General features: G+C 37.3%; 1 protein-coding gene across 1 annotated transcript in view; it reads right to left on the minus strand.

Annotated features, from left to right (window-relative positions):
* Positions 1-17,906, minus strand: part of CUL3 (cullin 3) — a 54,380-nt gene that overhangs the window by 10,558 nt on the left and 25,916 nt on the right. Inside the window, exons 4-10 of the mRNA XM_058843830.1 lie at positions 11,945-12,105; positions 10,556-10,670; positions 9,062-9,290; positions 7,346-7,491; positions 4,338-4,514; positions 3,189-3,359; positions 1,686-1,793 (exon numbers count right to left, since the gene is read on the minus strand). Of these exons, the coding sequence (XP_058699813.1) occupies positions 1,686-1,793; positions 3,189-3,359; positions 4,338-4,514; positions 7,346-7,491; positions 9,062-9,290; positions 10,556-10,670; positions 11,945-12,105 (1,107 nt within the window). The remainder of the gene's footprint in view (positions 1-1,685; positions 1,794-3,188; positions 3,360-4,337; positions 4,515-7,345; positions 7,492-9,061; positions 9,291-10,555; positions 10,671-11,944; positions 12,106-17,906) is intronic.

The raw sequence follows: 17,906 nt of genomic DNA on the forward strand, positions 1-17,906 counted from the left end.
GGCATCCAGAAGGAAACTTTGCAGGTTTAGAGAAAAGCAGATGCCTGACTCCTCTAGGAGGCACTGTACACATTCAAGGTACCCAAACTGTTTAAAAAGGAGCAGAACAAACTATTTAATATAAAACACAGTATCATCAGCAATTTAACAATAACAGAATCCCCCAAATCTTCATGTATTTCCTAAACAGTATTTCTGGAAATTTCATTAAAAGGCCATGATTAGGCTGATCAAAAGAAAACCATCACATGAACTGCTGGTGTCTTGCCAAGAGAAAAATGAAGTGTCAAGTAAAACCTAACAGAACATCTGTTAACATTTTAAATTCATCTTCTTAGCTGTACATAGCTAAAAAGAAGATAGAGATATCATTTATTAACTCACTTATTTTAAGACTGTCATGTAAAGTACATGAGCCTTTTAAGCACAACCCCCTCTTCCCCTACATATCCAAGCCCACCATGCTACCAAAATAATGGGAACAGTCCAACAAATTTTTATTGAAATTTATATTTCAAGCACTCAAGAAGCAAAACAAGACTAGCCTCTAAAGCAGAGAAACCAAATGAACCAGTAGTAAAACTGCCTGTCCACAAACACCTTTATCCACTTCCTCTCCATCCTTTTTTGACTCCACTTAGAGAACATGCTGTTCTCCTACTCATGATGAGTCACAGAACGCTGATGAGGAGGATTTCAGAGCCAACTGCTTCAAGACAACAAAGATTTCGTATCACCTTGCACAACCAGGGACATTGGACAGAGTATATCCATGAAAATATTCTTGGCATTCAGAGTTCTGAAACTGATTCAAACAGTTTTGATGTACTGACCCTATTACCTGCACACAGGGAACTACTTGGCTGTTTATTATCACTATTAAACGCTACTGACTTATCAGTACAGAAAAGTAGTGTTTTAGAGCAAATTAACATTTCAAAAAGAATTATGCCTCCCTAAAATATTCCAGGGGTTTACTTTTACAATAAGGTGTAATTTTTCTAATTAAACAACTAAATCCATATTTGACAATTTGTAAGAAAACTTGAAAAACTAAATTTTGAAATTTGCAATAAAATGGCAGTTTTGCTTTTAGCAAAGGCATTAATTGTGTCAGGAAAGCTCAACATGAGATGGTGTACTTTGCAAATACCTGCAGCACGCAGTGTTTTTCTTGCTCTTAGCAAAAAATACACATCACAGCTGCTGATTAACTTTGAAGAATGTGAATGGGACGGCTTTGCTGGGAAATACACATGGGAGCTGGCGGCTGGCCCCTGGAGTGCGGCACAGCTGGCCGGGGGGGTGGGCACAGCTGGCTGGGGGTGGGCACAGCTGGCCAGGGGGCGGGCACAGCTGGATGGGGGCGGGCACAGCTGGATGGGGGTGGGCACAGCTGGCTGGGGGGGCGGGCACAGCTGGCCGGGGGCGGGCACAGCTGGCCGGGGGCGGGCACAGCTGGCCGGGGGCGGGCACAGCTGGCCAGGGGGCGGGCACAGCCAGGCAGGGGGCGGGCACAGCTGGCCCGGGGGGCGGGCACAGCTGGCCCGGGGGGCGGGCACAGCGCACCCCCTGGCGGTGCCGTCTGGCAGAGCCGTGCACACATGGCCCAGCCCTTTGGACACACGGATTTTATGGAATGAAACTGGCAGTACTCGAGTCTCTACACAGAGACCAGCACTTACCCCTGTCGCCTGAAGATGTTGCCTGAACTCATCCATCGTTGTGTTTGAGATGCTCATGTCCCTGAACATTCCTTCCAGTTTCGATGTGAACTGACATCCACATTCAGTCTAAAAACACACAAAATAATTTGTTGTACCAGCACTATTAAAATACAGCTTCTTCTGATAAGAAAACGGCAAGACTAAAGTTAGTTTATAAATCCCCAAAATTACACTTCTGTATTTTGATTACTGGAATTTCCATTTGCATTACATTCAGATCTCAGAGAAGTTTCCCATTTTATATAAAGATCCAACTCTACACAGATCTTAACTTGCTTTTCTTCTCTTTTCTCCATTATTGTATTTTTGTCTTATATTTCTATATAATATTAAAAAACTGTGAAAGCTTATCAAATCAAGACATACACTTCCACCTGCTTTTAGCACAATTCTGTAAAGGGAAATGAATGCTATTTGTATCACAAGGAAACTCCTCTTGTCCTAGGAATATTTCATTTTGAAGACTGACTGCAGATGACCCAGCAAGATACCTAGGCCTTGTGAGAATCAGGAACATCTGCACACAGATGTGCACAGACAGATGTGCACATGCAGGATGTGCCAGACTCTAACCCACACTGTGAATAGATGGGACAGGAAGTGTGTTAGCTTCAGCATCCTGACCACTCTGAGGTTCTGCAAGAAAAGAGGGCACTTCATGTGCACTGATTGATTTTGCAAATGCGTGTGTGCCCTGTGCCTTCTGAATCACCAGGCTAAAAGTGGTGGAGAGGTAACTGAGCAGCAATTAATACTGAGAAATTTGGAGAAATCTGATACAAACAGGCTTCGCTTACTGACAGAATATGAAGGTCAAAAGTAAGCATTAGTGCAGTTAGATTTTAGGATCCCTCTGCTTCAGAAGTGCTCTAATCATTTCTCATGCCACGTGAGAAGAACCTGCGATGGAACTTTATTTAAGGTCTGTTCAACTTCAGGCTTTATCTCCTTCTCCATCTCTTGGTCTATTTAATTAGCATTCCACCAGATAAGGAAAACGTGTTTCTACAGACTGATACCAAGATTTTTTTTTTTTTTTAAACCATTTATCAAAAAGGAATTGAGCATTATCACCAGTCTGCTGATGGAGGCAAATAAAAACAACACAAGCAATAACAAAATTGTACCATGAATAACAGAAAATCTAGGAAAAAACAGTCTTCAAATTCAGTCACTGCAGTTGTCCTGTTACTTAAAAACTCAGAAAAAAAATTGTTTCCTAGATTGCATTCTCATCACAGGGGCTTGTCAGTACTTCCTTTTATTTCCATGAAAATATTTGAAAAGCCTTTTGTATTTTCTGTTGGGGCTTTCAGAATGAACTCTGTATTTAGCAGCCATCAAGATTAACATTACCTATATATCTCCTGTAAAATCAGAAGAAACCATGTTTATGAAAGAACAAAAAAGAAAGAAAGAAAAATCCTTAAAAAGTAGGATTGTTAAAAAGTACTGTCTTACCTTTAATTTGGAGATCATATTTTTCTCAGAGTCATCTGAAACACTCTTATTTGTGAGAAGTCTTCTTGCCAAGTGCTGCTTGTAATAGCGTTCAAAAACATCTTTCTCTTGCATAAACCTGAACAAAACCATTGCCTTATCCAATATAGTTTCTACTTCTTGCTCTGTTAGCTGTAAAAGAAATAATTTGTTGGTTTTAAGACACTTTCCAGCACAAGTGTCTTACACAATCTGAGTACTTAAAGTAATTCACAGCAGCAGATGGTCTAACAGTAGCCAACAAAACTGGCCCAACATATGATTGACAGCTATAAGAACAGTGCACTAATTCAATAAAGTGGAGTAAGAAATAGATCTAAAATGAAGGGAAAGGCAAGAGCAAGGGAGAAGGCAAACAGTGAATGGGTATAATGCCTTGATAAATACAGTAAAAACTCCTGGGTAAGTTTAAAAAAAACATGAGGGAAATCATTGTTTTATAAAAATCCAGAATTTACTATTTAATTCCCAAAGCATAAGCTGTATGCTCTAATACTAAAAAAGTTTTATTTAAAAAGTTTTTTTAAAAAAGTTTTATTAATACTATGAAAGTTTTATTTAAAGTAACTGAAGCCTCAGCTGAACCGTCATCCTGTCCAGTTCTGGGTTCTGTATGTCAGAAAATTTCATGAAAGAAGCAAAGACTGAAGGCAACAGATGTACTTAGAACTAGAAGACAGATATGCTAATAGTTCTCCAGTATGTAAAAACAGTAAAAAGCAGCAAAGACAAACCCTTTTTTCTAACTTTCCAAACAAATTATTGGATAATGAGAAGAGCCGACAAACTATAAATATACATAAGGAAATGATATGTAGGGTTTCAAAAGAACTGAGCTGCAGAATCTACCACAACCTAATTGTTCTTTGAGGCAGTATCTGCTGTAAGTAGTTCCAGTATGTTGCTCCAGAGGTAGGTGACAAGCCACCAGATTTTTCTGAAAGTTTAGATCTCAAGTGTTACAAGCGCAGACATGCTACATATACCTTTTTGAAGGTAAAGTTGTCATTTATCTTAATATAAAAATAATTCTTAGAGAAGTAGCATAATTTAATTCCATCCATGTTTACAGAGCAAAAAGCATGATATTTTGAGTTGATTTATACTTACTCCCTTGACTCCCTTTTTCAGCTTATCGTCAATAAATAATGAGAGGTACTCTGGAGACCTGGAGTTGAGGTTGAGGAAGTACTCAAAGTCACCCGCAATCGTCTGCTTGAAGAGCCGATCGTTATTGAAAGATTCTTGAAGGAAGCGATCAAACCTACTCTTCAAGTCCAGTAAACCCTTTCAAAAATGAAAAGAAAGCAAAACCATTTTCACTGATGTGAAGTTGTAAGCTGGGAAACAACAATAATAGATGGAGCCACAGAGAAGACCAGATCTAGTCACAGGTTCTGCAACTCTCTCTGTCCAGAATTGTTAGAAAGTATCTGAAATTTCATTTCCATTTTTAAATCTCTATTGCTGCCATGAATCTCTTATAGAAGCAATTTTCACATAAACTGGCTAAAATATCGGTATCAAACACTGGTGCAGTTTGTTATAAAATACTTCTCAGATTAAGAAAGCTTTTTAAACACCCTTGCTAAGCAGGTTGATTTCCTGTATTTTTGAATCAGCAACTTAAAGGAGGTATTTGTTGCAGTCAATAAGCCTTTTCTGTTTCAAACAACATGGACAAAGTCAGTATCATAAACAGCATATGGGAAAGCTGAGGCTAAGCACCCATTAAGTGCATCCCTTGAGCTACTGAACCAGTCTGAGGAGAAAACACACTGCAACAACAGGCCTAAACTTGTCAGTGTTAGTGTTTCCCTCTAATTTAATCCAGGGACATGTTCTGCATTATTCGGCCGTGTATTTCTTGCTGATCGTTAGGAGTCACTGGGAGTGTGTGAAAGTTAGATACAAGTATCAGGGATCTGAACTGAATCACTTCCTCTGAAATAAATCACTGGATTCTCAGCATCATTTTTAGAGTTCACACCATCTTCACCCAAGATTAAAGCATCTGAAGGGGAAAGCATCTTAAAATGACCTGAACACCTTGCTAAGTATATGTAATAATACACACATTTTAACTGACACAGCATTTGGCAGGCAGGGAGAGAAAATTTCACTTGAGACTTAGATTTGTCACAGACAACCACTGCCTACAAAAACTCATCAAGTTAAATGATATTTACGTCTTCAGGCTCTTAAGAAATTATTCATGTGCGGTTACTTAAAGAAGCCATTCAAGAATTACTCAAAGAAGTAGTAATGTTTCTTAGGAACTCACCATCTCACTTAAAGGACTGATCTTTAGACAGGCTAATTAATGCGTATTAGAAATTTTAAATTCAAAGTAAATCCCACTATCTCTCTGTTTACCAAGGTTAGCTCATGTCTCCTCTCCAGGAGTACACCATCTGAACAACCTGGTGTTAAACAGGAGAAACTGTTAGTACCTTGAATTACAAAAACATTTCAACATCCCTTCAAACTATTACACAAAGTTTTAAATCTAATCCCCTGGCAATGCTTTTGCAATCATCTCACCAATTATGCTCAGGGTGATGTCATGTTGTGGAAGCAGTGCTGAGCTATGATGGAGTTTTTTTCCTGATGGTACAATGCAGCTTCCATGTCTGTCTCCTCAGTGCTATTTCCCTTGACAGATTCACATGAGCATGGCTGAGATGAAAAAAGCAAGGCGGTTTCTCAATGCATAGATATTCCTCTCTGCTTCCATCCCCTCAGTGGAAGTGGTGGATAAACCTTTCTGGGGGCTCTTCAGTAACTGAGGGTCAATCCCTGCCCTAGGACATGTTCATGATGCTAGGGTCCATACTGAGGGGCTGAGCTCTGCCAAAGCACATAGGCAAGTCTTCCTCAGCCTCATTTTGATTTTCACCTTTGTGACAGGAAACCTTGATACTATCTTTATAATTAAGCTTTTAGATCTATCTTTCTCAGTTAAATTTTTTATGATATCTCTTTAGGCCCATCAGGAGTGAAAATTACTTCAAAGTAATCCAGACACTTATTTTTCACATCATTTGCACCCCCCCCACTCTGTTTTTTTTTTTTCCTAAATCACACCACCACTATTAATCTTTAATAGTTTTTCAAGGGCATTCTCTCTTCGTTTCATCAGGCCTTGAAGAGGTGATTCTTGTTCAAGCCTGGTAAGAAGTTTGCTTCAGCATTGCCAGAAAATTAATAATCCAATCAAAAATGCTTTCATACTCAAATGGCTTCTTCAAATAGTAACCAGTTCTAACAGTTATTGTTTTCGTAACAGCAGATTGACAGACATACATTAAATGTTTCTCACAAAGAACAGACACAAGGACTTGAACCACACATTTTAAAAACCTCAAACAATGTTTAATGAATATACACTTTCACTTTAAATATAAAATATCTTCCAGCTATAGAAGCACAGCTTTAAGGTTCAATGAACTATAAAGGTTTTATATGCAAATTTTAAACCATCTTCTCACAGACAATGGAAAAGAAAAAATGACAAATAGTACTGAAGCATATTTTGTGATCTTGATAAATTAATGGTACACATCACTTAGTGAGAGAATAAGAAAGAACACACATCTTTTAACATGCAGAACTGTTCTGTTTCTTAGGGAGACAGAGAATGGAATGAGTAATTTGTTATGACTGATAAACACATTCACCTCCCAGTCACAGCTAAGCTTGCCATGAAATATTGCCATGTGATTTTTGCCTCAATAAACACTGATAGCTAATGTTACATAAAATTAAACAAAGTGGACGCTATAAAGCTATTTGTCAGCAGACATACAATCACTCTGGAGACACAGCATTTAGGGAAATCCAAGAAGTTCCCAGCAGTTAGGTAATCAGGCTGAATAGGTTGTTTATTAAAAGCAACTACTAAAAGCACAAAAACTTAGTATGTACTTTCCAACCAACTTAAGTAAGAGTTCTAAACATGCCTGAAGATTAAGAGAACATACATTAAAAATATTTATAAATTTAGCTTATTAATAAAAACCCCTTTTGAATCAATACTAAGGTATACCTTATAGATTGTGTATGTGGTGAACTGCTAATGTGGGGAATATGGGAAAGAAAAGGAAGTATTTAACTACCTGAATGTAGTCAACTGGATTCTTTCCTTCTCCCTCTTCAGAAACCAGTGCTTTGCCTTGCTCTCTCAAGTATGAGCTCATGCACTCACACATCGTCTTCAGACCATTTGGCACACGGCTGAACAACTTGTACATGCAAGCAAGGTCTGCAAGCAAGAATAAGAGATTATGCAGGACACCTCTGGGTGTTACAGTTCTGTAACTCATTCATCTCAGAGCTAAAGCTGACAGCTGAAGTTCAGCCACTTAAGCCATAGAAAGCATCCTGTAATAGCTCAGGCACCAAATTCTTCTGATCCCCTCTTTCCTTTAGCCCTGACAAGATCCTGACTGCAGCAGCATCAAAATGAGAAGCAAAGATTCTATTCAATTATTCTAGGTTGTCCTTAGCAAGGAACCTGTCATTGCTGAACTCCAGGCCAGCAAAAGATTATGTTAACGCTAAAGGATAGTGAATCTATTAGACCTTCAGCAAGATTATGCTTTCCAGGGGTATTTCGGAAGGTAGCTTCCAAGATTATCATTCCCAGTCAAGCACTGTATCAAACGTTTTTGTGGGCTTGGGGCTTTTTTTTTTGAAAGTAAGGTAAACCAACAGCACTAATGAGATGTTTGTTTCTGTATGAAAAGCAAAAACTGGCAAAAATTTAGAGTTTAATTTATATTTGTCTTAAAGCCAGTCCTTCACTTTCACACTACTACATTTCATCCACCTAAAATAATGAGAAGTGGCTTAGGCTAAACATTGCTTTCCGAAAGAACAACCCATTCCTGTACCTTTATGAAAAATCTCACCTTCACAAAGCAGAATTTCCACTCTACTAGTTAATTTAATCAAAGCAACACCTATAAAAGTTAAAGAAATTCCTGTATTTAATGAATAGCCTTCAATATCCTTGCACCCTCAGCCTGCAGGTTATCTAAACTGGATATTAAAGAAGAAAGTGTTAAGTATAGTATCATCACTTTCTTTTCCAACACAGTAATTTTTTTTTATAGCTAGGAAATGTACTCACTTTGTGCTCTATCACCTAGTAATTGTGAAGCTGCTTTAATGAACAAAGGCCATTAATCTAAGCAGCAAGGCTGTTCCCCGTTCTCATGGCTTTAGAGTGAGCACTGATTTCTAAATATAGCTACTACAATCCCTCTCTTCATTATGCTGCTTTAGAAACTTAGGTTCTATTTCCATAACTTTCATTCAGTCACTCTGTCCCACATTAACCTCTATTAGGGAAAAGCAAATCAAGCCAAGCCCTTCTGTTTCAACCACTTCAATAAGCTGCTTCTTATCCTTTAGAAACGGCCAACTCCTTTCTTCAACAATACTCCCTCCCCAAGAATTGGTCCTGCAATGCTTCTGTTTAAATCTTTTACACAAGCACTTTTTAAACAACTGCCTGTGGGCCAAAAATATGTGATGCATTTTCACAAATACACATTTGAGGAATGGAAGTAATAAAATGGCTCATGGTCAACTGGTGACAAAAACCACTACAATGGATTTGTACTCCTCTTATGAGACACAAACAAGTGTACGGGCTCTTTTTTAAGAGCCATCTAATAGTCATTGGATAGTCTCAGATGTTTGTGAAACAGTCACTAAATGTTTCCACAGTTACACAGGAAAACAAATGTTAAGCTTGACTTATTCCACGTTTAAAAACAATAAGCAGTATCAGAAGCATTTGTGTCTCACAAATGATGCAGTCTTACCTTCTGTCTTTCCATTTTTCAGCATATGAACTAACCCAGAGTTCTCCATTTCCACTATAGTTTTCATATGCTTGGAAATAAGCTCCCTCTCAACAACTTTCACAATGGGTTCTTCTGTTGATTTATCCAGACAATGCATCACCCGCTCTATTTCTTCATTAATTCTAGCTTCTACTTTCTTTATATACACAGAAGCACTGTTTTCAGCTAAAAATTTCTGACTTTCCATCTGTGATTAACACAAATTAATACTTTAGACGTTTTTGTAAAGGGTAAAAAGAGAACATGTCAGATCAGCATTTATAAGCAAGTTCAAATCAAACACAGCATGTCCAACACATCCAAAATTCACATACACAACACAAAATAAAGGTGCTACTATACTAAATGTGTTACATAAGGGGGTACATGCAATATAAACAAGGTACTTCTCATACTAAAACAACCCATGCCAACTTAGTTTCCAGCTACCAACTAGAGTTTTAGCCACAGGTTCAAAGAAAACAAAGATGGGGAAAGGGAAGGATCAAAAATTCCTTCCAAATAGCACTTTATGGTAGTTCTCCTTATTCTCATTAGTGACAATGCTGAGCACATTATTTCGTGTCAAACTCTTTTTATTCATACTGATCAGCAGAGTCTTCGGAGAAATGATGTCTTATTTTTCGGCGGAGCTAAATAATAGAACTTAAATGGAAGTAATTCTTTTTCTTAATTTTATATAAGCACCAATGAAAAACAGAACAGTGACATTTAAATGGCTGTGCAACATATGCTCCTGCTTTTCAAGGAAGTTTAGAGATCAGAGCATATGACAGTTGATCCTGCATAAGAAATGGGAGACTCACAAATTACCTTATTCAGGTATTTTTTCACAGGATTTTAAAATTTATATCAATTTCCAGCAATAGATGATCATGAATACACTCAAGCATTTAAGTGGCTCTCCTCCTCCAACTATCTCACAAAAAAAAAAACCGCCCAGAAAATATTTAGATCACATTATTTGGTGGCTGATCAACAACTGGAGTGGCACTTGGATATGTTTAGTTCCTTGACTTAGTTTATTTTATTACAAAAAGTAACTCACAAATGTGGAAACTATGAAGGAAACAGAGTTTCCTCAAAGGCAGTCTGATAGGTTTCCAAGCCTGAAACAGTTTGAACCTTTCATGCTACTGGCATTTCAAAAAGACTGTGGGAGCAAAGCAGATGTAGACTAAGTTACATGAAATAACCTAAAGCAGGCACAAGATTAGCATGATGATTACTGTACATGTCATTGGCACCCATAGCTCAAAACTACATTCAAATTATACTAATTCTCTAAAATCTATGTTACTTTTTCTTGCAAAGTTAGTATTTTTCTTATTTAATTTAATGGAGATGGACATACTCATCAAAAAAGCACCGAGTATGTAAAGCACCACCAAATCTGACAGTTCCAGAGAGTTATAACAACATTCCAAATATGGTATTAGAATATTGCTGTACCTGAAAAAATTCTGCAGACATTTCCAAAAATGGAGCCTCAAAGTCTTCTTCATAGACTGACCTTCCTTCAAGACCTAGAATCATTAACATCTGGCAAGCATTTCTTATTGCGCCTCTGCCAAAAAGTAAGTTGTGAACAACTTGAGAAATCTATGTGCTTGTAAGACAGATTACACAGCAGAATAACAACTCATAAGACAATATTAACTCTAATGAAAGGTAGTAATAGAAAGTCCACTCCAATCTGCTCAGTATATGACATTTTCAAGACCACTACATGAGCAAGGTTGCTTGGTTCAAACTAAAGAACTGACAATGTTTATTAAGCATTTTAAATGCTGTGACAGAGACACATGCTTCAAGTTCTACTAAGTCATAAAATGATGAATATATATTGATATATAAGAAATTAACCCAAAATACTACTTCAAAGAAAACTGCACACATAGGTCAGAACTGAGCAACTGCAACTTCAAAACTGCACATGGGAAGTCGCTACACAAAGTCTGAGGTTTTTGGATGGCTGGCTGTTTTAAAAAACACACAAAAATCTAAAAAAATGAAAAAAAAACCTAAATGAACACAAAATAAACACCTCCAAAATTCAAATATACCAGCAAGTATATTAAAACTAAAGAACTTCATCTAGGAAAAGATTCCACTTTCTGGCAGTAGGGGACAATACACAGCTGTAGCTGGGGAGTCTTTTTCTTTTCCTGAATTGCATGTTGGGCAGTATTAGTCACAGAAATGCAGGCAGAGTAGCAAGGAGTTTACATATTCCTACATACAACAGCTGTTCTGAAACTGGAGAAGCACAAGAAAACTTGAAAATCTGCAGTTCCTTCAGCTGCAGTATCTGCAGTGGATGGTACAAAACTACTTCTATTAAACTGACCAAAGAAGCTGAGAAACAGATTTAAAACTTAGAGATGTAACTGAACTGCTCAGACACAAATTGATCAGAACATGAGGAAAAGGAACTGGAATTAAAAGAGGAAGCATCATAAATTAAACAATGAAAAGGTACAAGAAAATTAAATAACCTCTGAGTACAGAGGAAATACAAGTTAGGAAGATGCAGAAAATTGCCAAAACTCTGCTTTGTAAACAAATGCTCTGGCACAGTGTGATAACTGAGGCATTTGTTAAATTTTTAATAAAAAAAACACAAGATAAATATTAAAAAATATATTAACAAGCTTCCCTGTTCATCATTATGCTAAAATATAATACACAAAAAACCACGTTACTCCAGAATATGAAGAAATTTTAGTTGTGAACACAAATGTGGTCATAAATAACTTTATTTGTGTATGTTCTGGAGTCACTCTTTAAAAACTGACAGCTATTATTTACAACAAAAGACTTCACTTACAAACATCTTACCTGTCTACAACTTCTCCTTTCCTCTCTCTTGCAATCATATCCAGCAGGGTTTGCCTCAGGTGATCCCTGATGCATCCGTAACGCACGACTTGATCTCGAAAAATTATCAGGCCCAAGTTGTAGACATTCTCCACATTGTTTTGTTGCACATACACTCGGTCCTACAACAAGGGCATAAACAGCAATAAAATTGTGAATTCACTGCACTGATGCTGCTCAAAAATACAAGAGATTACTTCTCTACAGTGGAAATATGACCAAATGTATCTTTTCTCTTAATAGAAAGAGATTATGTATACCCTTCAAAATTCAGAATCAGTCCCATTTTCCAAAACTTCATTTACACTGGAAGTTCTGTTTGGTCTAGGAGCACAACCACAGCATTTATGAGTAAAGCATGCCAGAACAGATCTACAGACTTCCCACTTTTTAGTCTTGGTGCAGAGAAGTCTCCAACTATTGACTAAATCCACAGCATTATTTGCAAGAGGCTTTACTTACCTATTCAAACCCTTCCATCTCCTTCTGATCTTTAAGAAAAATGTTTTAATTTCCCCCTCCCCTCCATGCATCTTCCTACCACTCCTTTTAGGCAAAAAATAGCCAATATTCAGTGAAATTTCCTGAAACAGCATCATTAGATAAAGAGCAGCAAATATAGAGCCAAAACAAGAAGAGTTACAATCAAAATCTTTATGGATGAATACTGCAATATTGTACATAAGACCTCGTATAGACTCATAGACATCCCTCCCTCCACTCTCCCCAAATTCACTTGAATTCAACTTGAGCAGTATTTCAAAACCTTGTTATGTTTCATTATAATCTCACCCATACATCACCTCCCCCCAAAAAACGAAGAGAGAGAGAAGAAAATATTTTTCACATTTCTATGTATGTTTAAATTCTATCTCCCTATATAATCTCTGTTTGTGGGAAGGATCAAACTCCTCAGCTACTCATTTTTTATCCATCTACCTTTAAAAACCTAAGATAATCCTCAGATCAGCATTTAAAGGCTGGATATGCCAAAATCCATCATACAGAATTGACTGAGAGTGCTAAGCAGACCCTGAGTCTCTTACCACTACCCAAAGAAATGCTCCAAAAATTTGTAACTCCTCTCCTATTCCTCTCTCCCAACTTAACTCTGAATAAAAGGAAGACTATTGATAAAGTCATTAGCAGACAGAAAAGGCATCTATTTGATTAATACCCACTACTGGGCAAAACTATTTAAAAACTCACAGTTTTTCTATACTTAATATTGTTTTACAACCGCTTTCTGAGATGAGCAATCATTATTTTTGTTAATTTCTGTCAGGGCATAATCCATTCCTCTAATATCATAGTTTGAGCAATTACTAAAAATACTGCTTTGCTGCCATTTAAGCATCAAGACAATGGCATTAGAAAAAGGTATGAGTTTTTTACCCACTCACAAATCTGGCTGGGATGAGGTTTTCTAAGAATGTATATAGCTATAACAACACAATAATACTAAAAAATAATCAAATTCTATGAAGGACGATGGTCAATTTAGGGAACTGAGCATAAAGATTAGCTCTTCCATTGGTTCCATCACCATCTTAAGTGCATTATCACACACAGAATTAAAGAATAAAGCTACTCAAATACCTGGAAAATGAAACCACTAAAAGAACAAAGGTTATGCTTCAGATTATGGAAAAAACACTCCAAAATTACAAGTTCATATAAATTCTCCAATTTCAAAAAACACTAAGGAACAGACAGCCCGCCATTGAGCACCTGTATTCACATGGCAAAATTATTCCTATACTAATTATATGCCAGAATGCCACTTGGTCATCAGAGGAAAGCTAAACACTGGATTCTGCAACTAATGTGTGATTTCCCACCCTCTGCCTTCAGACAGGCAGCCCTTAATTTAAATGAAAAAGCAAGATGGGAACACGTCACATATGCCTACTCTGTGGCTCCTGAAGCAAGCTCAGCCATCTCAAAGCACAACATTTACTAATTGCTCCCATGAAGTCAGCTCAGTGACGTGTGGTGGGCTAGGTCTTTGGAATAGGTTACTTTTGTTTTTCTGATTTTTTAGAAACAGGGTTGTTTATTTTGCTTCCTTATTTACACACTTGCATCAAGAACAGAAGTAAATGTGATTCTCATGTATGACAAGCTTAAAATACATTTTCAAAGAGATGAAAAAACTAATTAAAATATAGTGTCTAATACTATACAACTTGAAGAGAAAATAATATAATTATTATTTAAAAAAAAATTCAGGCCTCTGAAGCACAGGCAGCAGGGTATCTAAAAGGATTAAAGCCATGGACATGACTCATCTGCATAGCTTCTGTTGTGGCAGTGCTGAACACTGCCATTGTGAAAGAGTAACTCCTCTCAGTTTATCAGCAGCCTCTATAGTAAGCCAGACCTCTCTACAATACCCAAACCAGAGCGGCAACATTAACATTTCTGATCCTGCTGATTTGCTCACCCTTGGTAACAGATCACATTTGTTGGAAGCTCTCCCACTCTAAAAAAGAAAATCACAGAAAGCCCCACTTGGAAACAGGTTTGACTGACAAGGCTACACACTACTGAACAGAAACCACTTCCCACAGGGTGAAGCAGTGGGTGCTTGAAGGTAAGAACAACTTTCAGGAGACAAGGATGGAGCTTCAGACAGCAATTATTCATTAATTACAATCCTGCTTACACTGCAGAATAATTCTGCACTGAAATCACCTACTGTAAGGTACCAGCAGCCACATTTTACCCATCTCTGCATGGATGCATATCTGGATGATGCAGGAGCCTTCAGACACTCTTGTGTATACAGTAAGTGTCTTTGATCGTAGTTCTGGAAATAAAAACACTTCTCCCTACTATCTTGTGTGTAAGCCATGGACAATGAGAGTCATTTGTCAAAACTCACATAACCAACCTGTCAGTGCTGGCCTAAAAAACGACACCAGCTCTGTGCACAGCAGAGATGAGAAGGGAATGCTCTGCCCTCAAAAAATCCATAGTTGTTTTTGCAGGAGCAATTGTTCACTTCTGACAGTGTAACTGGCACTACCCATAGGCCTGTAATGCTGCCAGGGGTGTGACTGCTGCACTCGCATACCTGAAATTGCTTTGAATTTAGCAAGCACAAGTAGTAAAGAAGAGATATCACAGAATCCAGTTTAACTCAGTTTCCATTTGACGTTCTAAGAATACACACATTCACACTGCTTGGAGAAAAGCCCAAACAACTCCACCTTCATTTCTCCCATTCCATACAGCAGCTAAACAAATCCCACTGTAGGTATGTCTACCTGCACTGCCACTGTGAGGCTGAATTTCAGATATCCCCAAATGTACTTCACTACTTCAACCTTAGTACCTGACTTGACTCAGCAAAGATGCTGCTTAGCACATGACTTTACTGCCTCACTGCTTGTCACAGACAGTGGCAGAATTTACAGAGTGCATTACATGGACTCTGGCACCAATTACTGCAGCCTAAACACATAAAAAGGAAGAGAGTTTGTGCTATAACCTATAAAATCCAGTGAAACTATGTAAACTTGAAATTCAGTCAGGGAAGCTGGAATGTCTCAAAATAATCAAGAGAAATCTTGGACAGTCAGTGCAAAAGGTTGCAAAAACCTCATACTACACATGCAAAAGAAATGAAAGCAACAGACTTTTACCAGAGAGCAATCACAAGAGACAAGGTAATACACATTTTTAAAACATAACTCTAAGGGAAACTTGAGAGCATCTTGTGGAGGATGTTCTGCATGAACAATGAAAACCTGCCATAATCTCAAACAGCAAGTGTTCTAGTCATTAAGCAACATAAAGCACAAACTCCACTGTACAAAACACATGCCTTTCTAAAAGAGATTTATTTGTATTGAATTTTATTATAAAAATAGCAAAATTAAACAGGGGAAAGAAATTAAGGTGGTTTGAAAAAGTGTTTGTTTTGACTTAAACCAGTGGGTAAAATGAAGCTGGAAAACAAACGTAGCATTAAAACAGATACAATTTATTTTAAGATGTTTAAGATGTAAAATCACTAGTCTGAAGCAGAAATTCAAGGGACTAAGACCAGAATTCAAGAGAGTATTAAATGTTTTACTTTCACTGATGTCACAGTGTGGCCTGTTGGGCAATAGGTACATTTCCTGAAACTGATGTGTAATTGAGATGGCCTACAAAACAAGAGGATTGGGTCATGCTTCACTTACAAACATATGATAATTGCAGATACTTCTTCTGGTAGAACACAAGCATATTAATTTACAATGCCTGGTGACTCAGGTCATACAGTGTTTGGTGCTTTCCTTAGATAAAATATTTTTAATGTCAGTTATATTGGATTTGCTTTATATATTCTTATATTTACAAATAAAAATGTATAAATTATTTCTGACATAGCATATCATTATAAACCTACATGTCATTCAAACTCAACATCAGAAAGTAAGGACAAATAATTCCTTATTTTATAAAATTCGTGAAAATTGTTTCTTTGAAGAGCAGTCAGGCCTGATCTTTCACAGGTGCTTTACAATTCCGTGGTACTGGCAGCTTTTCTGAACTTTTTGAATGAACGCATACTCAAGACTGGAAGTTTTCTACCCTTAGTCTTTTGTGAATGAAGAAAATTATGTCTGACTCAAGAGGACATCCCAGTGGCAAAGGTGAAACTGCAAATCTTTCAAAGTAGTCCTGTTTTAAATCATTGCTTATTCTTTAATTTGTAATCAAAACATGTATTATTGACAATTTGTCTTATGTCCCTTCAAGTCAAGGGAGGGAGCCTCCCTATTGTATTAGATCTTCACACTAGATAGTTCTACTTAGTAAAAATTAAAATTATAACTGTAAGCCACATATTACATTGCAGAGGTTTAACAAACAAACATCATTGCCCATAAGTTTATATAAGCATTTTGAAAGAAAATTTTCTTCTATTTTTACTATTTTACTATAAATATATTTTATTGAGGATTTTTTTTTCTGTTTCTGTGATACAAGGGGAAAAAAAAAATCTGTGAGATTCAAATAATTAGTCAAGCAGAGGGCACAAATGAACACCCACTTGAAATAATTAGTAACTCTCAAATAGCACACAGAAGGCTACCTAGTCCAGAGGTATTCAAGCTTATATATTATTCTATTCTGAATGTAAAAGACAGCAAACGAAGTTCAATTTACCCTTGAAGGAATGCTGCAGATTTCCATCTCCTGGAATCTTGGAAAAGAGAAAACTGGCTGGATGTTTGAACAGCACTCTCTAACTTCCAACAAAGTCACGGCATTGCTTTTCTGAGTGCAAAAAATACTCAGGTAACAGCTCTCTTGTTCGCTCAGGAGTGATAAGTGGAGCAGGCAACCCTTCCTCAAAGATAAAAGTTTTTGCCCTTTAAATATACTGGTCAAGCCACTAAAACAAGGACCACTTATAAGCCAGTTTTCTCTGCCACTGTTTGAAAGATCAGAAATTTATTAATTTTAAGAGCAGCAGATTGCATTATCCATTACTTTGGACCATCCAGCACCTCCTGTGCTGAAATAATATAAAATATTTGGCTAAACCACAACAGCTGCTCCCCTAGAAAGCTCTGGATTTCATCTTCTAACCCCTCTGAAAACTCACCACTATCTTTGGTCAATTATTCTAATCATTAACATAATCATCATGCCTAGATGCAGTGGCAGCAATTGATTTGTATTTGTCCTTCACAAACAGATTAGGGAGTTCAGGATGTCTCACAGCAAAGACAGTACATCTTCAAAACAATCTGCCCATCTTCCTTTTGGCACAATAAGATACACAAATTATTCAGTGGCACTGATGGCATTTTATCCAGCATTCTATTTTTTGATATGTGGTCTTTTCTGTACTGAAATAAACCAACTCCTCCAACATGAAGGCCAGTAAATCCATTAAAAAGAACTGTTTGTGATTATG

The sequence above is a fragment of the Poecile atricapillus genome, chromosome 8 (genome assembly GCF_030490865.1).
Source record: "Poecile atricapillus isolate bPoeAtr1 chromosome 8, bPoeAtr1.hap1, whole genome shotgun sequence".
Taxonomy (NCBI): Eukaryota; Metazoa; Chordata; class Aves; order Passeriformes; family Paridae; genus Poecile; species Poecile atricapillus.